Source organism: Myotis davidii, unplaced genomic scaffold (genome assembly GCF_000327345.1).
Source record: "Myotis davidii unplaced genomic scaffold, ASM32734v1 scaffold1773, whole genome shotgun sequence".
Lineage (NCBI taxonomy): Eukaryota > Metazoa > Chordata > Mammalia > Chiroptera > Vespertilionidae > Myotis > Myotis davidii.
In genome coordinates, this window is record NW_006284099.1 from 44,930 (window position 1) to 64,723 (window position 19,794).

The 19,794-nt window shown below is 40.7% G+C and overlaps 1 protein-coding gene across 15 annotated transcripts in view; it reads right to left on the reverse strand.

Annotated features, from left to right (window-relative positions):
• The window catches only part of HUWE1 (HECT, UBA and WWE domain containing 1, E3 ubiquitin protein ligase), a 150,042-nt gene that overhangs the window by 36,681 nt on the left and 93,567 nt on the right, over positions 1-19,794 (reverse strand). For all 15 annotated transcript variants that reach the window (XM_015568292.1, XM_015568280.1, XM_015568295.1 and 12 more), the window contains 14 exons: positions 17,966-18,088; positions 17,366-17,461; positions 16,494-16,763; positions 14,830-14,982; positions 12,565-12,692; positions 12,309-12,390; positions 11,253-11,429; positions 10,618-10,777; positions 9,978-10,342; positions 7,411-7,606; positions 5,596-5,763; positions 2,931-3,076; positions 2,429-2,492; positions 1,069-1,283 (listed from right to left, as the gene is read on the reverse strand). In XM_015568292.1, the coding sequence (XP_015423778.1) occupies positions 1,069-1,283; positions 2,429-2,492; positions 2,931-3,076; positions 5,596-5,763; positions 7,411-7,606; positions 9,978-10,342; positions 10,618-10,777; positions 11,253-11,429; positions 12,309-12,390; positions 12,565-12,692; positions 14,830-14,982; positions 16,494-16,763; positions 17,366-17,461; positions 17,966-18,088 (2,343 nt within the window). The remainder of the gene's footprint in view (positions 1-1,068; positions 1,284-2,428; positions 2,493-2,930; positions 3,077-5,595; positions 5,764-7,410; positions 7,607-9,977; positions 10,343-10,617; positions 10,778-11,252; positions 11,430-12,308; positions 12,391-12,564; positions 12,693-14,829; positions 14,983-16,493; positions 16,764-17,365; positions 17,462-17,965; positions 18,089-19,794) is intronic.

Sequence of the window (19,794 nt, forward strand, 5' to 3'; positions counted from 1 at the left end):
TGCTGTGCCGAAACAAGGTCCCCTTTATGAAAAAACCTCCTTGGGCACCCCTTTACATATTTGAAAACATGATACAGTAGCTTTTCTTTTTCCCCCCTAAACATTTGCTTTTCTTTCTTCTTTAAAAAAAAAAATATTTTTATTGATTCCAGAGAGGAAGGGAGAAGGAGAGAGGGAGGGAGAGAGAGAAACATAAATGATGAGAGAGAATCGTCAATTGGCTGCCTCCTGCTCACTCCCCTACTGGGGATCGAGCCCACAACCCAGGCATGTGCCCTGACTGAGAATCAAACAGTGACCATTGGGTTCATAAGTTAATGCTCAACCACTGAGCCACACCAGATGGGCCATGATATAGTTTCTTAAAGTGCTCTCTCACTTGAAAAATGTAACCTGAAGATAATTTCTCTATCAGGATATATAAAATATGACTTGTATTACTAATACTATTATTACTACATCTGGTATCTTTGCATAGATGTGAGTACATCTGAAAGCTAAACACCAATATTCTTATATGTTTGGTTTATTCTACTGTCCCCTAGGCACCTTTACTTAAGTGACCCACAGGATACCTCGCAAATTCCACATTTTCTCTTCAAACCATTTCTTCTAACATAAGAGGAATAAAAAAACATGAAATATCTGAGTCCTTGATTTCACCTTTGCCCTCCAAATCCAATTCTTGTCCATTTCTACCTTTAACACATCTCTTCAACTACCTCCCCAACACCCACCAACTTCACCAAGATCCCGTATTACCTAGATTATACCGAGTCAGATTCCTAACTGCTCTCTCTGATTCCAATCTGGCCTTTTGCAATCTCTACAGTGCAGACCAAGTGATATTCCACAAAACAAATTAACAAATTGCAGCAACTCACTCCCTGCAGTGAGCCTGATGGCTCCACATTATGGAAAAAAAGGCATCGCTCTTTAATGTGTCTTGAGAGGCCCCTGCCTCTCTTATCATTGGGATAACATGCATAGGTTCCTAGTAAAGCATCTAACACAGCAGGTGTCCAATGACAACAGTATAAAGTCTTAAGCAGAAGTTGCAAGCATTACCTCTTTGATCAGCTCAGACTGGCCCACAGTGTAGCTGTAGTTGGCAATCAGGGTAGCTATACCAACATAGGACCTCACCAACTCTGCCAGAAGACGAAGAATAGTGGAGGTAGGCATTAAAGGTTTGCTGCCCTTAACTTTCTGTTTGGCTTCTTCAGAGGCTCGGTCCCCTTCTTTATCTTTTTTCCCATCTCGAGACTCCTCTGGAGTTGAAGCTGTTGAGAAAGAGCCAAACACCAGTTCAATTCCACACTGAAATATTGGTGAGAATAAGCCTTCAGTGGAAAGAAAACCACTTCTCCACTTTAGGTCACTGGTACAACTTGAATGCCCTTCTCACACTGCACTAGAAGGACAGAAAGGTCGAACGACCCAGGTCTCAGACATGGTCTTTGGATATAGTACATCAGGGAGGCTTTGCTCAACTGTTCATACATCGTCCACCACCTTCCCTCCTCTTATATATAACCTTAAGCTCCAGAAATATTGTACTAATAGCTCTCCAAATATGCCTTGTGTACTCACTCATTTACCTCTTCCTTCCCACGTCTGCTTAGCACACATTTACTTATCTAGCTCAGCTAAAATGCTGATTTCCTCTATCTCATCCATGTAAGTTGCTATTACATCACGTGCCCACCATACCGCATACTAGCATGCCTCTATTCCAGCAGTTAATGACATTACATCATGATGGTTGCTGGTTTCCCTCGCTAGAAAAAATTCTTTAAATGCAGGGGATGAATCAGTTTCATTTTGATGTTTACTATAGTCTGCTACATAAAGGACATAATGCCTCAGCTGAATAATATTACTATCACCCATACTATAGATGGGCAGTAAGTCCACCAAAATGAGCTAACCAATATTTTACCAGTTAATAGCCTTTTAAAAAATTTTCACTATTAGATATTCAGTTTAATTTCTCCTAATTTCAATCTCAAAGATCTTTCCTATCCAAGGAGAAGCAGTTCTTGAAAGGCCTCATTAGAATTGCTTCCACATGACATTTCTCTGATTCTTGGTGAGTAGCCAATGGACTCTGCTGGGGGCAAGAATCCACCATACAGCTAGAACACTGCCATTGGCACCAAAGCTCTATAAGCCAACATGGAAGCCATCAAAAAATATATATAGGATGATTTAAAGAGTACAATGAAAGAATATTACCATAGCAACCATTACTGGGTTAGTTTAAGTCACAGTTCCATTAACTTTAGCATGTAGAAACTCTATTTACAGAACACTAAACTCAACCTTGAAAAAGCTCACTTAAACAAGTAAACTTTAAAATTATACATGTATTCTCTGACTCCCTCAAGAAATTAGAACAAAAGAGGCGAAAAAAAACAACCATTACCTTCTTGGGATGCCCCAGGTGTGTTTGTCTCAGTGGAAGAACCATCTGTAGCAAAGACCTGACTCTATGGAAGAAGAAAACTCCTGAGCCATTATTAATTTCAAAGATAACTATCCCCAAATGGCAGGACTTCTTCCCAGGGTACTGGCTGTAAACGCTACATATTCTCTTTGGCTAATCTTTTAACCACTTATTCTCTCCCCCACTCTCTCCGTTCCCCCACATGCCATTATAATCTGTGGGAAGTCATCTTTATAAATAGTAACTGGGAGAATGGAGGAAAAGAGGAGAATGAAAAATGAATTAAGAAAACATTTCCAACCCAAGGAATGAAAAGAAAATCCCAAAGACACCCTAATTTTATCTTCATTTTTAGGCAACATATAATTTACAGATAGATCAAAATTAGTACCTTTGACATTTCCCTGGCATAACCCTAAATACTGAGAACAAACAAGTATTGGAAAAGGAGAAGGAAAGTAGGAAGTTGGAACTGACTTACATTAATGGAAAAACTTGACTGTGTATCAAAATCACTGCCCTGCCGAGTAAGTGACCGGTACTGCTGGTATACATCATCACCCATATCTTGCAGGAGCTGGCCAACCTCTTGGGTCATACCCCCAGGTTTAGGATCAGATTTGTCAGCTAGAAAAACAAAATAAAACAAAACAAAACTCTTCTGTAATTGTGCAATGGTAATACCTATTTGGTAGCTTGGACAATTCCACTCCAAGTTGCCACAACTGTTTACATAGTCATATTGCCAGACATCGTACAGTAAGTCCTCACTTAATGTTGTTGATAGGTTTTGTGACTTTCAACAAAATGTTAATAAAATCAATTTTACACAGGCTAATTGATATAAACATTAGTAAAGTTCCTAAGGCATTTTATCAACATTATAACGAAATGACTTTATTTGAGGACCTGCTGTGTAACCAAGACAGCATGGCTGAAATTTGCTCACTTTCCTCAGCTGTCACTCCACTAAGCTTAAATTAACATACCTAGTATTACCAGGATGTCTAGTGTAGTGGGAAGGTCAATCAGTGGTTTTAATAAATGCTTGAGTTTTTTTGGGGGGGTGGTATAAGATTGGTTAAAGATTCTGTGCACGTAGAAGCTAGGAGCTCTACATCAGAATTGTGTATGGATGAAAAGCGCCGAAGATCCACATTTTCTTGACTTATTAAAGGCAGCGTTCATCACTTTCTGGCAATCCTGTGGGACCTATCAAATAAGTATGTCCTGAATAAAACCCAGAAAAATCTTACTGGAATGAAATCTTAGGTTTCCCAGTAATTATAAGCAGCATTTTAACGAGGAATAAAGATGGACTGAGAAGGTGGTCTCAAAGGTCAAGAAGCCTAGCTGTATCTTCTAATATTGTTCCCAGCTCCTTTGGGTAATAAAGATGTTTTGTTCCTGAGAGTGAACACATTAAGAGACTACCTGGTATTTTATTTTTAGACTAGAGGCCCAGTGCACAAAAATTTGTGCACTTGCGGGGGGGGGCGGGGGGGGTCACTCAGCCCAGCCTGTGCCCTCTCGCAGTCTGGGACTCCTTGGGGGATGTCCACCTGCTGGCTTAGGCCTGCTCCCTGGGGGGGATCGGGCCTAAGCTGGCAGTCAGACATCCCTCTGGCAGCCCGGGAGCCCTCGGAGGATGTCCATTTGCCAGTGGGGAACAGGCCTAAGCTGCAGTCAGACATCCTTAGATCTGCTGAGGAGGCGGGAGAGGCTCCTGCCACCACCACTGTACTGGCAGCCGTCAGCCTGGCTTGTGGCTGAGCAGAGCTCCCCCTGTGGGAGTGCACTGACCACCAAGGGGCAGCTCCTGCATTGAGTGTCTGCCCCTGGTGGTCAGTGTGTGTCATAGTGACCAGTAATTCCTAGTTGCTCTGCTGTTATTACATAGGATAGAGACCTGGTGCACGGGAGAGGGCTGGCTGGTTTGCCTTGAAGGGTGTCCCAGATCAAGGTGGGGGTCCCGTGAAGGGTGTCAGATCAAGGTGGGGGTCCCGCTGGGGTGCCTGGTCAGCCTGGGTGAGGGGCTGAGGGCCGTTTTCAGGCTGGCCTCGGCTGTGGGCTGGAAGCAGGTATCTGGGATTTATTTATCTTCTCTAATTGAAACTTTGCAGCCTTGAGCGGAGCAGGGCAGGCGGGAAGCTTGGCTTCCTCCATTGCCGGGGGCAACCCAAGCCTCCTGCTCTTCCAGCTCCATGGCTGCTGCCATCTTAGTTGGGTTAATTTGCATATTCACTCCTGATTGGCTTGTGGGCGTGTTTTGTGGGTGTAGTGGAGGTATGTGTCAATTTGCATGTTTCTTTTATTAGATTGGATTAGATAGATGTTTTTAATTGATTTTTTTAGAGAGAGGAAGGGAAAGGGAGAGATAGAAACCTCGATGTGAGAGAGAAACATCAATCGATTGAGTCTGAAACCTGAGCATGTGCCCTAACTGGGAATCGAACCAGTGACCTCTTGGCACATGGGATGACGCTCAATCCACCAAGCCACACTGGCCAGGCATGACTTCTTGGTATTTTATTTTCAACTTGCTAACAAGATGCTCTTATCTTTTTAATCACTGTCCATTTTCCCCACTGGATGGGATGTACTTTCTTTCATATCACGGAACTCTGGCAATACCATTTTTATCATTTAATACTTCTTCCAGAAAACATGTATTTTTTTAAAATACATTTTTATTGATTTTTTACAGAGAGGAAGGGAGAGAGATAGAGAGTTAGAAACATCGATGAGAGAGAAACATCGATCAGCCGCCTCCTGCACATCCCCCAATGGGGATGTGCCCGCAACCCAGGCACATGCCCTTGACCGGAATCGAACCTGGGACCCTTCAGTCCACAGGCCGACGCTCGATCCACTGAGCCAAACCGGCTTCAGCAAGAAAACATGTATTTTAAGAAACTTCCCTACAGGCCCCACCTCCACCAGGTCAGATGCTTGCTCTAGGACTCACCACTACTTCGGCATCTGTCATACTACATTACTATTAACTTATTTAGAGAAGGGCATTGTGTGGCTTATTTATCTTGATTCCCAGAGGATGGGCCTACAGTGAGTATTCACTAAGGCATGAACTGGTTAAAATGACCCAGGCAAAGTGCTCAGCTTCCTCTGGTGGGCTAGCTACATACCTTCCTCTGGAGCATGGTATGCAGCCAGGGCATTCAGCATGTCGTAGATCACTTCCTTGATAGTATCAGGAATGACAGGCAGTGGTGAGGGCTTCAAAGGGGTTGTTTTCACCAGTTGGACAGCATTAGGACCTTTAATTCTAAGATTCTCAAATTCATCATCTGAAGCTAAGCCAAAGTGAGACAGAAAAATTAGTCAATAGTGAACTGGTACCTACATTTGGTTACTGATAGAAACGTAGAAGGGGGCTTACATAACATATAAGCTTGGGAAAGGAGGTAATTTCCACTGTTAAAGCAGCCTATCAGAGTATCTGCCTTTTACCTTCCCCAATTACCATAGGATTTAATACAACTGTAGCAAATGGTAAAAGAGCACAGGCTTTGGAGTTGGGGAGACTTGGTTTTAAAATCCAATTCTATTATAAGATCATGGCCAAATTACTTCCAAGAAACCTCAAATTTCTCATTCTTGAAACATAAGGATTAAATGAGACCATACATGCCCAGCACAGGGTCAGGCACACTAAGGTACCCCAAAATAATTAGCCCCACCACCCAACTTTTTATTTAAAAACAAACAAAACAAACAATCCACAACCCTACAGAAACATTGAAAGATTAGTAAATAAATATCCATATACTTTTCATATAGAATCATCATTTGTCTACCTCTAAATATATCTAACCATACACCTAACATCAAGGATATTTTCCGAAATAACCATCATAACACCCAGGAAATTTAAAAGACACAATTATATTATCTAACAACTAGAGGCCCAGTGCATGAAAATTCATGCACTGGAGGGGGGGCTCCCTCAGCTCACCTGTCTCCTCTCACAGTCCAGGAGCCATCACGGGCAGGAGGCGACTGGGCAATCAGGGGAAGGTGACACCCCATCCCCCCTCTGCTGCTGCCACTGCCGGCAGCGCAAGCCTCAGCCGGCCCTGGTTACCTGCGCCTCGGGTGGCCGTGCAGCCACCATCAGGCTGGCAATGGGCGGCTGGGGGACTGAGGGGACTGGGGGTCTCTGAAGGCAGGCATGCGGAGCAGCAGGGCCTGCCTGCTGCCCTGGCGGGGCTGAGGGGACTTGGCCCTGCCATCTTGTGGCAATGGGCACCACCATCTTTGAGGGTGGTGCAGTCAATTAGCATATTCCCTCCTTATTGGTTGTGGGTGCCGCCATCTTTGAGAAGGCATGGGGGTCAATTAGCATATCCCCCTCTTTAATAGATAGGATAGTCAGCATTCAAATTTCTCCAAATCTCTTTTATTTGGTCCACAACCCCATCAAGGTTGTTGGGGGTTATCTCTCTGGTCTTTTATTTAGGAGATCCTTGAATTTTTCCACTTTCAATATATTTATATTTTTGGAAAAGAATCTAGGCCAGTTTTAGAATGTCTCACAATTTATGTCTAATTGTTTCCTCATAATTAAATATAGGCCAAACACTTATGGCAAGAATATACTGAGGATACTGTATACTTCATTCTGTATCATGAGTCCTTTATCTGTTTGTTCCTCAACTATCATTCAATCTATAAGCCATTCACTGTATGTAAGCCCTGCTGCCACACTAAGATGAGTTCTTGAAAAGCAAGGGCAATCCTTGGTATTTCTCCCAGAGATTACCACAGGACAAGGACCTATTGAAGTACCACTGAACTGACTCACATGATCAATCAGCCAATGTCCCAAAGCTTGCCTAAGGAACCTTTCCAAGTTACAGATTTCTTTGAAGAAAATTTCTGGGGTTATACTAGGCCATAGACCTCAATGTCTCAAAAGGCCAGGAGAATGGGAAACTTACCAGTTCCTGAGCCCCGAGGGGCTGGAAGGGCAATGCGGATACAGCAGTTGGCCACTTCTGTGAAAATGTCTGGATTGCGGCATGCAGCTGGCCCAAGGACACGAAGGATATAGTTGATCTCCCGAGAGCCGAGGCTGCCAGATACAACACCAGAGGTAGTGCTACCAGCTCCACTTGTAGCTGCTGAACGAACAACCTAGTAAAAAGAGGGAGAAACACTGCTGATTAAAGACCACTTTCTAAAAATACAATTGCATTCAAGGAAGAGTTTCCAAGGATTAAAATACTAACCAAGCTCTGCCTCAAGACAGTGAATAACAGATTTAGATTTTTGGGAGAAAGATAAACTTGGTCTTTTAAGTCCCTTCCCAATTCAAAAATGTGGCTTACAAAAAAAAAAAACCCCAGCATTCAGCATATCCCAAAATTATAAAATATTAGACCAGATGGTATATGATCTTTTAGATAAACTGGGAAATATATCTAGACCACTGATCATTCATCCAAATTACGGCTCCCACATTTAAGTGCCAGCTCGTAGCCTTCCTAAAGGCTGTCCTAATTTTAAACTGAATGGTTCAAACCCTAAAAATATATAATATTGATATCCACTCAGTGTATAAGAATTAAAGATTTTCTTTATGCCTCAAAGCCAATCATCCATTTCAGATAATGATAGCCACAGGAGATATCAAACTATATTTATGGATTGTTTGCTTTGATACCACAGGGCTTAGATACCTATTATGGTTTTGCTCTTCTAAAAAAAAAATGACTCGTCAATCATGGAAAACAGAGGAAAGTATAAAGAAAACAAATTATATTGTGTTTCCCAATATCTATTTCTTCATGAACAATGTTCACGAAGATAAATGTCTTTTGGAATCTTAATAGTTTTCTTACCAAATTGACCATGCTCTTTAGTTTGGCATATTAATCCCTATATTTTGTCTGTCAGGCTGCAATTATAAAACAATTCTTACTTTTTAAATACAGAAAAGTATAACTTCACTATAAAAAATGTGCCACAATTTATTTATCCAGTCCTCTGCTGGACATTAGATCTCTAGTTTCTTGATATTACAAGCAATTCTACAGTGAAAATTCTTGTATATGTACCTTGGCATACTTGACTTTAGTTATAAGTTCTTAGCCATAGAATTTCTAGGTCAAAGGATATCTTAAACTGACAGTACCAAATTGCCCTCCAATGTGGCTGCACCAATTTCCACTCCTACCAAAAGTAAGAGTATGCCTGGTTCTCCACACCCGTACCTGCAATGGATATTATTAAGCATTTACATTTTGCCAAGTGGGTATGTTAAAATTGTCACTGACCTTCTTTTGCTCCCAACACCCCCAAATACAATGTCCTTTAAGCTCTGAGTTTTCTCTCATCCAACAAGAACCTATATTTTTTTCCCTAGCATTTTTAAAGTTATATAAACTTCAAACATTGTAACTATTTTGTTTTTAAATTAGAATCCTGTCTATATATAGTTGTTTCTTCCTTGTTGGGCTGTCCCCTGAGCTTAGATCAGTACATATTCTGCCTTGAACAGCTCTCCTGCTTTTGTTTTTGCTCATGTCAGGTAAAATCAAACAGGCTGGGTGAAAAATAAAACTATCTAAAGAATGTCAGACGTATGCATACACACACACACACACACACACACACACACACACACACAAGAATCTTTGGCAAATGACTTAAAATTTATACCGTCTGATTCAATTTCTAGGAATCTCTAGGAAAAATATTCTTAAATGTGATAAAAGTGATGCAAAAAGATGCATATTGCATATATTGCAACATTATTTATACATGTGGAAAACAATGTTCCAAGAGAGGAAAATAGAAGTGAAATCTAGTAACATTCACATGATGACTGTTGAAAACAAATTAGCAGGAGGAATGAAAATTTTGTAAAAGTACCAATAAGGAAAAGCCTTATTAGTAAGATGTTTTCCCTCCACCCCTCCAATTACGTATTAATGTTGGTGTTATGTTTCTATTTTTTCTGATTACTTTGTCATTTCTTCCACTGTTCTATATGTTCCTAAAAAAAATCCAAAACACATGGAAGCCTGTTTTTAGGTCTACACAATGGGTAGTTGTAAAGAGCTTACCACAGTGTCTGACAACCATAAACATTCCAAAAACTTTACTATTTTTATAACCTGTGAACACATGAGAAGTACTCTACAAGGGGATGATCTTTAAGACATGAACTTGGTGGAAGGTATTCTAATTCCTTCTGAAGTTTTTGGTTCAAGAAACCTACATTGCCAGAGAGAACGTACTAGGTAAGAGCTATTACTATAGTAAATTTAAGAATAGAAAAACCTGCATTTTCTAGTTCTTTTTTCATGTCATTCACTGGGATCATCTACCATATTCAAGCAAGCACCTAAGCATACAGCTGGGAAATTTTACTGGGCAGCGTATATAGTCTACATATCTAGCTATAGACCCTAAGAAGAACCAGAAGTCTATCTGTTCTGAGACCAAGGAGAACAAAAGTATGATGCAAAGCTAAACCATCATCTGACACCAAAAGACTCACCTTTTCCATAGTATGACGGAGGGTGCAGGGGTCCTCAATAATGTGTCTTAAGAGAAGGGTGACCAGGGGAGTAAACCCATTGAAGCCTGAGCTCTGGGTCAAATTCAAGATCATGCGGGTACTCTTCAGCTCTGCAAACATCATGGCATATTTGTGGTCTCGGGTGAGCCTCAGGCAGAGGCGAAGGGTGGCATGCAAAGTGTCTGGGTCCACAGGGACTCCTAGCATGCTCACGCAGGCCCGGATTAAAACTGTCACCATATCCTCTGTCAGGCCCTGGATCAGGATCTCTCCGATTTTTGTTTCTTCCAGGCTTGTCTCCTTTTCATTATTTGTATTCTCTAGGGCCAATGGAGTATCTACAACTGGGAAAGTAAGACAGTTTAACTTGACATTTTCTCCCACACCTATCCTTCCTAAATAACCAGTCAAGTACTTGCACCCTATGAAGAGAAATATACCAAACACCAATTCTAAGACTAGATGAAAAGGCATATAAAAAGGACTATGAATCTTTAAAAGTCACCAAGCACTCTGTTATATAAGAAATGACAATGAAATCGGCTAGAACTTAAGCAATAAAGGTACACGAGTTTCACGTAAAACATTCCTTGAAAAATTCAAAACTAAGAGTCCATACCATTGGCTTTACTGTCTTTACGCTTGATATCAATTTCTTTGCTTTCTTCCAGTGTCTTCTCTAGTTCCTGCCCACTGCCGTTTTTAGAGTTTTTATTCAGCCGTGGTACCCTTAGGAGAGTCAGCATCACTGGGCGGCGGTTCCCTGTTTCTTCATTAACCTAGAATTCAAGCAGACAAAAATATCTCTACCAAAAAAGGAACTCTGGAAAGGGGGGTATTAGAACTCCCAGGAAAGATGCTATAAGAGAAAGGAACCCTGGCAATTTAAACCATCCCTATCATTTACAGAGAGAAAAGATCAAGGTTCCCAGAGGGAAAGTGGGATACAGAAGGCCCTATAATGAATTGTAAACTTTCCAATAGACCAGATACCATCCCTAACCATTCCCTAATCCTTGACAACTAACACGATTTCCAGGTGGGACAGTATCAAATTGCCACAGACTCATGGTCTAACTGAAGACTTTAGGAAGATCCACTTCTCTGAAAACTATACCCAATTTGGTAGTGGTATGGTAACATTGATCCTTATAACATGTCAGGATTGCTGACTGAGAAAGAAGGGAACCAAAAGGCATACCGAGCACATTTTCTACTTCTTAATGAAGTTTACAGCATTGAATGAGCATGTACCTGAACCATTGTAGTAAATTGGACAGTGTATCTTCTTCGACCTGCAGTGAAGCGAACACTTGTCTCCCCAGACTTCCAGGCAGAATCAATAGTGCTGTTGTTGCTTGCACTGTAACTACACCAACGTCCAGAGCGGTCATCAAACCAGCGCCAGTTGTTGTTGTTGGACTGTAAGTACTAAATACAAGAGCACAAAGTTTCTTCGTATTTTCTACAAGGTTGGTTGTTAGAAAAAATATTAACTTTACCAGTGTTCATTGCTAAAGCTAATCCAGGAAAAATAAATATACTGAACACTTAGTACATTTTGAGAACTAAGAGAATTTTTTTATACATTAATCCTCATATTTCTGGGTCTCTCCATAGGCACTAAACCCTCTATTCTTGTCCTGCGATCCTCTGCTTTCCTTTTGTTTCCAACTGTTTTCCATAAAAGGGGAAGTGATTTTAGATTTAGTGGAACAAAATTTCTGTCTATGAGAAGGTACTGAGATGATGTGACATATGTAATCTACGTTAAGGAGCACTTGTTTTGGGAGAAACTGCACACACTCAGTCCTTTATACAACAGAAGAGCTACTCTCCTGCATACTTCTTAAATACTTACTTCCAGAATAAGTTCTTGGGCCCTTTAGCTCCATAAAAAAATAATTCTAACACCCCATTCAGGAGAGAAATGTAGCTATCAATATCGCCTAAAAGAGATGTATTCTTTGATCAGAGAGCTTTACATTCTTTATCACTCTCCTGTATTCTCTGCTGGCCTATTCTTTGCTTCAAGATGTTAAGCAGCCGAAGCCGGTTTGGCTCCGTGGACAGAGCGTTGGCCTGCGGACTCAAGGGTCCCGGGTTCAGTTCCGGTCAAGGGCATGTACCTTGGTTGTGGGCACATCCCCAGTAGGGGGTGTGCAGGAGGCAGCTGATCAATGTTTCTCTCTCATCGATGTTTCTAACTCTCTATCTCTCTCCCTTCCTCTCTGTAAAAAAATCAAAATATATTTAAAAAAAAAACAGATGTTAAGCAATTCTGCCAACCATATACAATATATTACATACCTTAGTCATTTGGGCTCTCCTTTTTGAGGAGATGGCCGTCTTTTCATAGAAATCAATCAGGAGCAACACTGGGGTGATCCACCTACAAAAGGAGAAATGATTTACTCTGAGCAAACCAGAAACCTAGACACAAGAGAAAACTTACCTTGACTTCATCAGGGACATCACAATTTTCAAACAAAAAAGGTACCCAAGATTTACCCCTATACATGTCCCAGAAAAACAGAAGTAAAACCAGGATATAGGGTAAACTCACTTTGGGGTCTGGACCTCCTTTTGCTCCTTGGCAGCCTGTAGGCAGGGCTGAACCACTTCCAAGAGTTTGATTAGGACATTAAGGATGCCACTAGATTCGACCACCCAAGCACAAGGTAGCTTCAACTCCTGATTAATCAAAGGGAAAAAAATAAAACATACACCAACTTCTAGTCAGTAATCACAGGGGTGAACACTATTAGAATTAGCTGAATTCAAATCCCACTTCTACATGATGCACCATCTGTGTGACCTAAGTTACTTAAATTCTCTAGGCCTTTGTTTCCTCATGGATCAAAGGAAATAATCTCAACTTCCAAGGTAATTGTGATGATTAAATGAGGCTATATATTCAAAGCGCCCAACACAGTGCTTAGCACATTAGTATGTGCTTAATATGGAAACTGTTATTAATATCATTAATACCATTAAGGATTGTCATCTAGGTTATATAGTGTTAACTATGTTGAAGTTGAAAAGCTTCCAATTTACAGAGAACCCTTACAATCTTTCAAGGAAGATGGAATAATTAAACACAGCAACCCAGGTAATGCTTTGCTCTACAGGGGCTACACTAAAGTATTACTTATAACAGGAAATCACTGGAAGTAATTTAAATGTCCAATAATAGGCAATTACTTAAAGAATGGGATGTCCAGAGATGGAATAATATATAAATGACATGGGGAAATATTCATAATATAATACAGAGAGAAAATACAACTTTTAAAATAATCTGAGCTCAATTTTTTAAACACACATAAAAAGGACTAGATGAAAATATTAGACTATTACTTACGATTTTCTCTTTATGTTATAATGTTATGAGGGACCCCCAGCATTCTGTACTTTGCAACCTAGTTACAAATCTATACTAATAAAAGGGTAATATGCTAATTAGACTGGACATCTTCCGGATGTCCTTCTGGACAAAGCAACAGTGGCGGGGGCCAAGGCAGAGGCAGTCAGGGGGTGATCAGGCCGGCAGGGGAGGAGTTAGGGGCGACCAGGCCCGCAGGCAGAGGCAGTTAATGGCGATCAGGCGACAGGCAGAGGCAGTTAGTGGTGATCAGGCCAGCAGGGGAGCAGTTAGGGGGCAATCAGGCCAGCAAGAGAGCAGTTAGGGGGCGACCAGGCCAGCAGGGGAGAGCAGTTAGGGGGCAATCAGGCCAGCACGCATAGGCGGTTAGGAGCTACCAGGCTGGCAAGCAGAGGTGGTTAGTGGCGATCAGGCCAGCAGGGGAACAGTTAGGGGGTTACCAGGCCGGGAGGCAGAAGTGGTTAGGGGTGACTAGGCTGGCAGGGGAGAACAGTTAGGGAGTGATCGGGCCAGCAGGCAGAGGCGGTTAGTGGCGATCAGGCCGGCAGGCAGAGGCAGATAGGGGCAATCAGGCTGGCAGACAGGCGAGCAGTTAGGAGTCAGCGGTCTGGATTGCAAGAGGAATGTTCGACTGCTGGTTTAGACCTGATCCTGCAGGCAGTCAGACATCCCCCGAGGGGTCCTGGATTGGAGAGGGTGCAGGCCAGGCTGAGGGAACCCCCGCCCCCAGCACCCCGTGCACTGGGCCTCTAGTGCTATAATAAGAACTGCCATTTTCACTACAAGGGAAAGCCCCAAGACTATAGTTTGACACATACACTGAACTTTTCTCCTAGGTTGCTTGAACTCCATTAAGTTCAGGGTTTACTATGAAACATGATGACAAATGAAGAGTCATTTGTTCAAAATCAATTTCCTACTAATTCCTATGTTGGTTGGAGTAAGAACATGTCTTGGCCAAAATACTCTTTTCTCTCAAAAAACCTGCTGACTGACCAGGTACAAAAGAAGAGTCAGATTCTACCTGATGCCCATTATCCAATTTTCACCACCTACCCTGCTTTGGCTGCCATTTACAGGTTTCCTCAGAGAGACCAAAAGTATTCCACAACAGAACTACAATAGTAATTCTAAATACCTCTTTTAACGACTACCCCCCAAATCCTCTAAGACTCAATTCAATTAATGAACACTTGTTCTGAGAAGCCTATCTCTCATTATCCGGAAGTGTTGTATATACCCTCGCTGAACTCACTGACATTCATGTACCAACTGCTGTATTTTGTATTTAATTACGTGCATTGGAGCCTATAAGAAACTGCAGGCTCATGAAAGGCAGAGATCATGCCTTGCATTTCTCTCTACCTTCTTCAATGTCTCAAATAATAAATGTTCAATTAATTCTCTGATGAATGAAACAGAGGGACTAAAAGATCTAAATCTTACCTCAAAAAGCAGGGTCAAAAGCAAAATTCTAGTAGCCAAATTGGATGCCTGAGGCAAGGTGGCCATCTGACTGATCCATTCTGACACAGTTTTTGTGTCGCTTGTTGTTAGGGGAAGAGCAGCTTTGATCAATACATCAGCAGCTTCCCACACCTAGAAAAGAGGAGTGGCCACGTCAGATAACTGTAAATAAGAGTTTGATAAGGTTTGTCAAAACATTCTCAACCCTGTACTTATACTCCACTCTCAACACATTCGCCAAAAGAGGGTGGATAAATAATTATGTATATACTATTGAGATATTATGTCTGTATTAAAAGAAGATGTGTGCTACTACAGGACAGTCTCTAAAGATTATTTTCTTGGGCTAAATTACAAGAAGCCTAAATCCTAAATTAAAGGAAATGAATATTTAAAAAATTTCTGATGCATATAGTCAACCCAACAAAGATTATGCCAACCTATATTCCCATCAGTAATCTTTCACAATATTCTGCCCCAGAATTAAGAGCAAAAACCCAAAATGTTAAAAAAAAACACCTTGGTCTTGCTTTAGTTTGCATGTTAAATTTCTTTCTTTTTAAATGCTAGGTATTTTTATTTTTTGTTTTTGTTTTTTGCCAATCCCAGTAAGGATATTGTTCCCACTGTTTTGAGAAAGAAAGGAAGACAGAGAAAGATAAAAACACCAATGATGAGAGAGAATCATTGATTGGCTGTCTCCTGCATGCCCCCTACTGGGGATCAAGCCTGCAACACGAGCATATGCCCTGACCAGAAATCCAACCATGACCTCCTGGTTCAAGGGTTTAGGCTCAACCACTGAGCGAAACCTGCCAGGCTGCATGTTAAATTTCTTATAATGAATTTATATAATTGTCCTTTCATATTAAGGGTTTAGTTTTCTTAAAATCATTTCTATATGCTCTTGATATAGATTAAAGGTAACTAAACCCTGGTCATCTCTTGTGAAAAAATGGTTTATTCAGTTTGTCTTTTACTTTTGTGATGATTCCATATACCAAAGTTTTAATTACATACATCACGTTTTGATTTCTTCCTTCATTTTTCAACTTAAAAAATATAAAATAAAATTGCAATGATTTAAATACAAAAATAGTAAAGAAAATACAACCAAAATGTTAACTGGTTATCTATTTATGTGGGGATTTAGAGAATTTATTTTGTATCCTACTTCTAACAATTAGCATATATTAATTTCATAATGAGGAAAAATACTGCTCAAAAAAGACAAACAACAGGTCACAACTATTCATCAGGAGGGGGACTGATTTGTCAAGTGGTTGTTGCATAGGAGGGGAGGGGAAAAAAACATGTATTCACTGTTAGTTCAGGGGGCCTAACTTGGCTCAGGAATGAGACACAGTTTAGACATTTAAGATGAATCTAAGAAGAAATGCCTAGAAACAGAAAGCTTTTTATTTTCCTTTCAAAGACATTTTTGTGAAGTAGTTAATTTACTTTTTGTAGGAACACTCTCAAGAAAGAGCTAATTACCAGATCTAGAGAATTCAAAAAGAGAGAATACCACATCCACATTGGGTAAATTGCAAAAATATTAATCTTTTAAAGAAATTAGGTTTTGACAGATGGCAGGAAAACCACCTTATAAAATCCTGTCTTTTGGCCCCTTGAGAGCTTACCTGATTGACTACTTGCTTCAGAATCATGTCCCGATAGTCTGCTCCATTACGTTTTATTGCTGTCATAATGAGATCACACACCCGGTACACTGTGTCTGGCAGCTCATCAAGAAGGTGGAAGCAGCCAGGCAACATGGTATCTGTGAAAGTGTGGAGCTCATCTTGCTCCAGTGGGTCAGCATCCTGGAATTTCTCTAGACATTTAGCCTCTTCCTCTTCCTGCTTTTCACGAGCTTTCCTTTCCTCCTCCTCTTTCCGGCAAGCAACTTCCTGGAGGCAGGGAAGGAAGAGTGATGGCATACGGAAGAGCTGAAGAAACAAAGACTAGGAAGACTCTCTAAGAATGTATTTGCCTTATCATATGAATGCCCTGAACCTTTTCCTCAAGCAATGTTCATTATTATGGGGCAACAAGTATGAGGGCAGCCACAAAGGCTAAGGCAAGACAAGGAAAGCATAGAAGAAGGACACCTCCAACCACTAAAACATTGCCAATTTATTCACAGAAACCTACATTACGTCCTACAAAATCATTTATATACATTGTCCTGCATTCTCTGTCAGTATAGCAAACAGAAGCAACCAACTTTTACCTAAAAATAGACACCCAAGTTTGACCTAATGGATACAACCAAGTACATTTGGGGTATCTTATTTGATTTGACAATAAAGAGAAATGCTTCATCTGCCCCACTTAAAGCTTTAGGTCAATACAATGTAGATCAGTGAAGACAAGGTTGGGATGAATGAATACTTCCATGTCTTTCTTTAGACTTTAATTCTACCAATTACTTTGTACTCATAGCAGAATGTTCAAAGAAATACTAAGATTAATGTGTCAGGCCCTTTTGGATGCCTTGTATTCTAGTTACCTCAGGTGACTCCGCCCTTTGATCCATTGGGATATCCTGTCCCAGAGACATGGCAATAGCTCTCATCATCTGATCCTCTTCGGACATGCTCAGATCCTACAGGGCAACAACAGAATATGCAGCAACTATATATACCCCATTTCATAAGGAGCCAGACATCTGTGCTCAAGCTTTAGAGCAGGGGCTCCGAATGCTGCTTTCTAGAGTAAAACCGAACTAGACTTACCTGGTAGCTGTAAGAACAGAGAAGGAAAATCACAATGAAATTAAGTACAGGAAGGGAGCTTTAATGTGCCACGTGCCACCTATTCTGCATGTCAGAAAAGAGAGCCTCTTCCATGGCTTTCTGACTGTGGAGGATTTAAGAGTTCTTCTGCAAACGAAGTCCAGTAATTTGCATGCCTGGGAGATAGGGAACTTCTGCTTATTACATTCTAGAGCTAGAAGAGTTATTAGGAAAAGAAAATATTGGCACGAAGAAGTCTGCAAATGAGAAGTAGTTTATATAAGGGAAGACCAGTGACGAAAGCAGGAGAGGAGAAAAGCACATCAGCAGCCAAACCAGTGTCCTACAAGATTAGAGCCCCTGGGCCGACTCACCCGAACAACTCCTCCCATGATTGGGGGAGGGTGGGTTAGAAGGTATTCTGTGGCCTGCTCCATGGTGCTGGTGTTCAACAAGGCCTCCATGGCATGTTCCCTTGTGAAGCCCATGTCCATGAGCTACAAAAAGAATGTAGGACCTCAGAACCACAGTAAAAGGGAAAACCAAACGCATTTTAAAAAGAAAGAAACCCTTTCAAGAAGTAAACAGGTTTTTCTAAGTTCACGGGAACTGAGAATATTTATAAGCTAAGATAGGTAACACAGATGGACCTGTCTATTTGGTGCTTTCGAGCATTAGAGCTGCACAATGGGGCAGATGATTCCCCTAAGAAAATGGGGTTAGATGGTTATTATCATTAATAGGATTATTCTAATTCAATAATCACAACAGCAGAAGCAAAAATTGGTCCTACCTTTCAGAAAACAAACTAGCAACAGAACAAGAGCCCGAAAAAATGACCTAGGTTTTCTATCACTGGGAAATAATCATGAGATGTACAGAAAGAAACCATATACCACAGCTTTACAACACCAAATAAGAAAATTAACATCTGTAATAAAAGAATGACTAAGACATAAAAAAAACCATTTTCTTAATGACACCAACACAATTCTAGATAATATATGACGGTAACTATGTAAAATTAGGCAGAGAACAGAAACATCCTCACAATGCAAAGGAAACCCACTGTATGAGAGAACATACAGTATTTGTCAATGATACATCAGATAAGGGGTTAATTTCCAAAATATATAAAGAACTCATACAACTCAACAAAAGGAAGACAAACAATCCAATTAAAAAATGGGCAAAGTACCTAAATAAACACTTCTCCAAAGAGGACATACAGATGGCCAAGAGACATATGAAAAAGTGCTCAAAGTCACTAATTATCAGAGAGATACAAATTAAAATGAAAATGAGGTGTCACCTCACACCTGCCAGATTGGCTACCATCAATAAATCAACGACCAACAAGAGCTGGTGAGGATGTGGAGAAAAGGGAACCATAGTACACGCTGGTGGAAAACAGTATGAAGCTTCCTCAAAAAATTAAATATGGAACTGCCATTTGACCCAGTGATCCCACTTCTAGTAATATATCCTAAGAATCCTGATACACCAGTGAGAAAGAATGCATGCACCCCTATGTTCATAGCAGTGCGATTTACAATAGCGAAGACGTGGAAACAGCCCAAGAGCCCATGAGTAGATGAGTGGATAAAAAGCTTTGGTACATTTACACAATGGAAAACAATACAGCTGGAAAAAAAAGAAGGATCTCTTACCCTTTGAGACAGCAGTATAATACTCCCGGAGAGTATTATACTAAGCGAAATAAGCCCGTCAGAGAAAGACAAGTATCACATGACCTCACTCATATGTGGAATGTAATGAACAAAATAAACCGACTGACAAATAAGTCGAGGCATGGAAGCATGGCACAGATTGAGTGGAGAGGGGCAATGTGGGAAAAATGGGGGATTGTTGTAATACTTTCAACAATAAAGATAAAGAAAAATTAGGCATAGAACCAAATGATAAAAAAGAACACAATAATTATCTTGTGTGGTAACATTATGACTACCCTTTTAAAATATGTCGCTGTATTTCTAAATTTTCTTAAAGTGAGCATTTGTTAGTTATTATAAAAATTATGGCATGTATATATAGAAGTCATATTGCAACAGGTCGTTGGACATACAGAGAACACATATATACAAATGCCCAGAGGACTATGCTAAATATTCTTTTGAAATTTAAATGTCAAGTTCATAAGTGCTTCGCGCTCACAACCTCCACCTTACTACTGCTTCTAGCT